General features: G+C 31.3%; 2 protein-coding genes across 8 annotated transcripts; both read right to left on the bottom strand.

Annotated features, from left to right (window-relative positions):
- Position 1: 1 nt before the first annotated feature.
- Positions 2–774, bottom strand: LOC136780882 (uncharacterized). The gene is made up of 4 exons (XM_066739461.1): positions 631–774; positions 435–567; positions 256–345; positions 2–143 (listed from the first exon to the last, which is right to left on the bottom strand). Exons 1-4 carry the CDS (start codon positions 772–774, stop codon positions 70–72), a joined length of 441 nt encoding a protein of 146 aa, XP_066595558.1. The 3' UTR covers positions 2–69.
- Positions 775–777: 3 nt separating this feature from the next.
- On the bottom strand, positions 778–5,193 carry Sou (required for meiotic nuclear division 5 protein souji). 7 transcript variants are annotated; one of them, XR_010823844.1, is made up of 9 exons: positions 5,058–5,193; positions 4,758–4,976; positions 4,076–4,359; positions 3,659–3,796; positions 3,274–3,572; positions 2,985–3,099; positions 2,738–2,892; positions 1,539–2,677; positions 778–1,451 (listed from the first exon to the last, which is right to left on the bottom strand). XR_010823844.1 is itself a non-coding variant. In XM_066739455.1 (8 exons), the coding sequence occupies exons 1-8, from the start codon at positions 5,122–5,124 to the stop codon at positions 2,596–2,598; spliced, it is 1,359 nt and encodes a 452-aa protein (XP_066595552.1). In that variant the 5' UTR covers positions 5,125–5,193; the 3' UTR covers positions 778–2,595. The 7 variants fall into 7 exon arrangements, 6 of the variants coding, with proteins under 6 accessions (XP_066595552.1, XP_066595553.1, XP_066595554.1 ...); XM_066739455.1 differs by having other exon boundaries at positions 778–2,677; XM_066739456.1 differs by having other exon boundaries at positions 778–2,677; positions 2,997–3,099; positions 5,058–5,192.
- Positions 5,194–6,782: the final 1,589 nt, after the last annotated feature.

The following is a 6,782-nucleotide window of genomic DNA, read 5'->3' as shown; positions in this document are numbered from 1 at the left end:
TAATTTATTACACCTTGTAAACAGTATAATTAAGATTTTTCCTCTAATCCCCAATTTTTAACATTCAATTTATTGTAACTTGCACTTTGCTTTCAGACCTTTCAGCGCCTCTATCGCAGATTCAAGTGTCTCTTGAAACTGAGCTATAAATTTAAGAGAAAAATATCGTATCGATTATGTTATTTAGAGATTCATGCTACCAACTTTCCTCTCAATTTTATAAATTCAAAATCATTTTTTTATATTTTCACTTACTGATTCCTTGGTAATCAATGCTAATTATTGGCATCATTACATTATCTTCAGTGGATTGTTCCTGTCTTATTTGTAAAAATTGCTTTTCGTCTGAAATAATGAATAATATTACCAGACAATTAAAATTATAAGGATAGAGATGTCAGTTTTTTTTATCAGTATAAATCGAATAACCGTACCGTAACATTCATTTTTATTAATGAGCAATTGTCGTTGCTCGGAAAGAACATCAATTTCCTGTACGCTTTGCATAGTTTTATTCAAAAGATTCTGATCGAGCTTGATTCGTGTTCTTAAACTCAGTAAATGATGCTACCAATATATTAAAATTATATGTAATAAATTTAACATTGTAATATATAAATACATACTTACATCGATGTCAAACACTTTTTTTTCATCCTCTGTATTGTTAAGACCACTTTCAAAACTGCTTCCCTTCTTTGCATAATTAAAATTATTTAACGTCCCCACTGTCTTTTTACATAATGGCTTCGCATCTTCTTTATTAAAAGACATTGATATAGCGTATAAAGTTTATTTTTCATCCCCGTTCAGAGCCAAACCCTTCATATGCATCGTATACAAAATGGTTTCTATGGAGATCATCTCCCATTACAAATCTTTTCTACAAACTATTAGAAAATTTCTTTAGAGAGCAGTATACATATTTGGACTAAAAAACAAATTTAACGTATTATAACTGTTATACGTTGTGTAGTATTTATGTATTAATTCGATGGTAAAGTTGTTATAAAAATTTTCATTATATCAATTGTAGATAAGAATCATTGAGTTAACAGAAACATTAACATAAATATGGTTATGTGAACATGTATAAGGTTAATCCTGATTTTAGATTATTTGCGCAATTGAATATACAAAATATTAATATTTAAATGCTTATTGATTTCAAGATATCTTTTGTATGTCACGCTTTTATCATATGATACCTCACTTATCCCTTTATATGCATCTATTTTCCTATCTTTCCTTAATATATTATATATTTTTGGATAAACGTGTAGTGAATCAATTGATATAAGTATTATAATAATAATATATTATTCACAATATTTATATATCAGAACTGTTTAATTCGTAATGTACAATTATCAGCTAATTATATAAATTGTTACTTTTATACAATAGCATTATTATGACTCTTCAATCGACAAACATATCTCTTTGTCCATCTGGAAAATAATTTCAGAATTAATAACAATAATAAACCAATTAACTATAAGCTTGCTGAATTAAGAAAATAAACTTTTCTTCCTAACCTCATTATATAGAAAGTCGCAATCTTTATATTTTACGATATTATTTAAAGATGAACAAAAAATGCAATATGATTTATGAACTTATATATATATATATATATATTACTTTCCTAACTCTACAAACGTATATTAAAAGGTTTACTATAATATAATGTTTAAAAAATGACTATAAAGAGAAATGTTGAAATATAATTCTGATTTCCTCAATAGAAACTCGAAAATAAAAATTTGTATGCATCACAGAACGCTGATTTGGAACGGTTGTTATTCAGATCGCATTTCATTTTCGGAGATGAGATCGTTTTTATTACAAGAAGCACTGATAACAGACCAAGACAAGACTTACTAAGAAAAACTCTATATTCGGTTCAATTTAAAATAAAACAAAAAAATCTTAGAGTAAGTATAATATATATGTGTATATATATATATGTATATATATATTTGTATACACGGAGTGTTCCAGCAAATATGATCGTATAAAAAATCTCTTTCATTATTAATGATAGAAAAAAATGATAGAAGTCAAAATTACACAGCTTGAAGAGGTGCTCCAGGTACTTAAAAAAGTATGTCCAAGATTACCAGCTTTTAGATTTCAAGATCATTAATATTTCTTGAATGGAACTTCTCATATTTTATTGCATATACTAGTAGCTTATCTAAAAATCTTTAAAAAAATTTGATTAATATACCTTTAAAATCAAGGTGTTTATGAGAAATTTAGATTTGAAATGTGTAATGGATGTGCAATCTACTTCAGTCAAATCTTCATTTGTATAAACTTTCAATCCAAATTTCTCGTAAACGCTTAGATTAAAATATAAACTTTATGTAGTGTTTTGAAAAACTTTTGAAATAAGCTATAAGAATATGAAATAAAAAATTATAGGCTCCATTTAAAGAGACAACAATGACCTTAAAAAAGGATTACCCTGAGCATATTTATTTCTGTCATTAATAACCATAGAAATATTTTAAATTGCCATATTTCCTAAAACATCCAGTATATTCGATTCCATAACACAATTTTCTCTTATTATTTTATCACAGTAATCTAGAAATATATAAGCCTAGCATCTTCTGGATTTTGTTCCACTGGGCAGTATGGACACTTCAGCCTGGAAACAAATTTGTTTCTTTTCAAAAGTGATTTCAGTATTATTGTACTGTATTTACACTGTATCCAAACAACATACTTATTTGCTGTAGTGAGTTTATTAAGTGCATCCCTTGATATAACATGCCCACAAACCAATTTCATTGGTGGGTTATTTTCTGTGCTCTGTTGTCGTAAAATTGGGCAAGCAAACACAGAATGGTATCGACTTTGTTTACCGAGGTCTATTTCAATCTGTTAAAAAAAAAATACATTTTAATATTTACTTGTTCATTTACCAGTTAGTTGTAAAGGCATGTTATTAAAAAATATTGTTGTCTGTTTACTCCATATCTTACAGGAAGTTCATCTTTTCCACTCCATATACCAGTAACTTGCCTCATTTGCATAACTTGTTTGATATTAAGGAGAGCTGGTAATGCAGTGCAGCCTGCATTAATGCTGTATAATGGATTTTGTATAAGTGAATATTTAAATCAGTATAGTAGACATATGTACAGTTCATCAAAGCAAGAGCGACAGCTCAAAAACTGTTTGTTTGCTTTGAAGTGTTGCTGTGCTTTTATGAGTAATAATTACTGTCAAAATAGCATATATGCAAACTTAAAAACATACCATACAGACAATGGACTATCAACACTAAGACCTAATAATGTACAAGCTTCTTTTGTAAAAACATCATGTATGTCAAGCCACAAAGTTGGATCAAGTAAGTGACTATAAGGGGACGACTGAATTCCATTTGGTAAATATAGTAAAGTTCCCATTAACGATTGAACTTCTTTCTCATGTCTTCCAACAAATTGAGTAAGATTTTTTCTAGCATACATAATTGCTTCTGTTTGTTTACTCTGACCTTGTTGCACTAAACGTATAAAATGTAATCTATGCAGCTTAAATTCCAGAGATGAGTTCTGTAAAAAATTATTGCTTTAAATATTATAATTCTTAGTGGAACACTCGTAAAATTAGTTAAATCTCTTAAAGGAAACTAATATACTTGTACTAATAGAGCTTCTCTGTGTTTCTTTGCCCACTCCAATGCTGGTTCAAGATTTCTTTGTTTCAGGCAGTCTAGTATATAATTTAATTCTGTAAATGGCTCCTTTCTACCTTCGTCAGTCTTAATTCCAGCTTCCTAAAATAATTCTAATTATACTTACGATTCTTATCCAAAATATTTAAGAGATTGAACAGAGCAAAAGCAATGTCTCTCAAAATAAAATTAAAAGACATATATATTTTATAACACAATCATACTGTATGTGAAAACTATTAATTCACTGTAATATTGAAAGTAATATATAAATTTAACATTTCTTTTGTTATTGAATAATAGATGGGTCAAAATAATAATGTTAAACTGAGATTACTTAAGGCATGATAGCAATTTGATTCAAGTTCAATGAATGTTTACTATAGCTAATTCATCGGCGATATCAAGCATTCCTTGTCGATAAAAGTGTTGGCATATGACTTGATTAAGTAGGTGCGTTTTTTCAGGTCCAGAAAATACATCTTCTCTGCTGGTGCTTGCAAAATCAGCAATAAAATTCCTGTCTATTGCTTTACCAACTTTTGATACTGCACTGTGCAAATCACGGTGATCTGTTGCTAATTGTTGCACTGTATCTCGTACTTTTGTCATCCCCTGGCTTAGCACCTGAACTTGTATCGGCGTCAGTACATGATCACTAGGTGCTGATAAAAATAATTTTAGCTTGAATTATTTTTATTTCATCTACTCTACTTTAATATTTTACCCAATATTTTGTAACAAAAAATTAAGCACAAAATAATTTAGACCTCTGTACTGAAAACCTTATTTACTTTTATGAAAAAAAAATGAGAAGTATAATCTCATAGAAGTAATCATTATTTAAATAAAATTGCACATAAAATAATAATCTTTACAACTACTATTGTATAAATATAAGAAGAATCAAAATAAACTATAAAGTTCAATCTAAGATTTTTCAAATGTAACAGTTACTGAAAAGTAACAAAATAGATATAATATGAGCTTCGTGTAAATTTAATATACACGAAATTGTTTATTAGATGGGGATTTTTTAACAAAATTTCCTTCCATCTCTTACCTTCCTCCAATTCTTTTTGTAAGGATTCGATGTGATTTATAAGATCGCGTAAAACATTAACTGCATGTTCATTAATAGCACCAAATTTTAATAAAATTCTGTCAACCTCGCGCTCGACAGCATCACAAGCCTCCATTATTGTTTTTATCGTGTAAATGTCTAATATCTGGCTCGTCCCTGGCGTTCTTTTATGCTCCCTTCTGTCACTATACGAATAAACTAAGTAGTGATATTAGTGACTACATACATGTATACGGTTTACTTATGTATATCACTTATGTGCTATACACATCTACCTACAATCAAGATGGCGATTGACCTCTTTCCCCCACCAGTTTGGCTTCACTCCTACGGACGGACATGACATAACTCCCTATTCTACATAGATCCATGCCGTCAGCCGTGCTGAATTGCTTGTTGGATTTGGAATGCTAATCGCTGATTGGTTATAAGAATCCAGATAGCCAATTAGTAATTTCCATTTTTAATCCAAAACGGCTCCGACAGTATGTATACGTACCTGACCTTCATCGATTCTGCTCCTGGGGAAAATGGCGGGCGGAAGTATCGAGCGCTAACTATAGCACAAAATAGCAGTATACGAGAAATTGTAGATATTTATCTATAGTTTGTGCCGTTCGTCATGCTATTCCACAAAATATAGCTCTGAAGCAGAAAAGTGCTATAAAATGTCGAATCGCTCTGTCTTCGTTTATTCGCATAGGAGCGAGAGAGAAGGATATATCGAACCCCATGGGATCATCGATTTTGCTTGAGCAAATCTTAATATAGTTTGTTATACGAATGAGCACCGGCTGTTTCTTACCAATGAAACCCCGAGGGATCATTTTGCCCCACTCTCCCCTACTTTACATGGGTTTTCTATCGTGTATAAATAAAATTAAATATCTTTTGCTATTTTGCAGCAAAGTATAGTTCGTTCTCTTATGGAGGGCAATTTTGACATGGAAGCGCACGCCGAGCAATTGCGGGCCTGGATCGTTTACCCGGTAAATATATTTTTCATTTATTAAATGAAGTACATTACTTAACATTTGTTCTTTTTGTTCTGTGTAGGTTTCCATCATTCTGGAGTTTTGTGAGTCCGTGTTGGACTCGACAATGATGGAATACCAGGGTCGGCGATTCTGGGCGTTTACCGCAGCTCCTTTCCTGTCAGCAGGAGATGTTGGGTGTGTTGGGCCGTCACACTCCTCGGAACATGCCTGTCATTGTTAAAAATATATTTAATTTCTTAATGAGTAATGTTAGGATAAAATTACAATTGTATTTTGTTTTTCAATAGTATCTACATCGCATGAAGAGGAGGCGGAGGACGGGCCGGCCCCAACTGATTGTAAGTTCTTTGCATCACTTTCAAAAATTTTAATTAAATGTAAATGCATTTGCTAATATGATTTTTATTTGTATGTTTAGAGCCATTAACCCAGGAAGCAGCCAGCACATCGGGGGAGGGACATTGCCCCAGTTCTCCGAGCGTAAGATATTTAAACATTGTTTATCATTTAAAAAGTATCTGTTTCTTAATGATATTTAATGTTATATTCTTTCTATTTCATAGGTATGGAGGTGGGCCATATGCCGGAGACTGGGAGGAATTTTGTATATAATCGTAAGTAATATGATTAATTTGTTTCTTCTACAGACTATTGTGTATTTGTATCTTTTGCAATTGTTTTATTCTTTCTTTCAGCGTTGACTACAGACTCCTTGTCGCTGCCGTCGTCGTCTCCGGGGCAGCATGCTGAGGATGGAGTGCAAGGTATCTTTTCTTATAAATAGAAATATTTCTTTATATATTAATTAAGCTAATTTCTGATTTTTTTCTTTTTTTATCGTAGGAATGCCAATTTCTGCCTGGGAAACCTCCATCCCCACCCCGCCCACCACCCCGGAGACAATGGCGAATCCTTTTCCTGGTAATTTTCTTTAATTATAAAATATTTCTTTCTCTCATATATTTGGTACAATATGTAACGTTTTTCCCGCCAGTGTGAGAGGGGC

The sequence above is a fragment of the Prorops nasuta genome, unplaced genomic scaffold (assembly GCF_024137725.1).
Source record: "Prorops nasuta isolate Cenicafe-Biocafe unplaced genomic scaffold, Cenicafe_Pnas_1.2 PNAS00021, whole genome shotgun sequence".
Lineage (NCBI taxonomy): Eukaryota > Metazoa > Arthropoda > Insecta > Hymenoptera > Bethylidae > Prorops > Prorops nasuta.
This window is presented reverse-complemented; position numbering and strand designations above follow the sequence as displayed.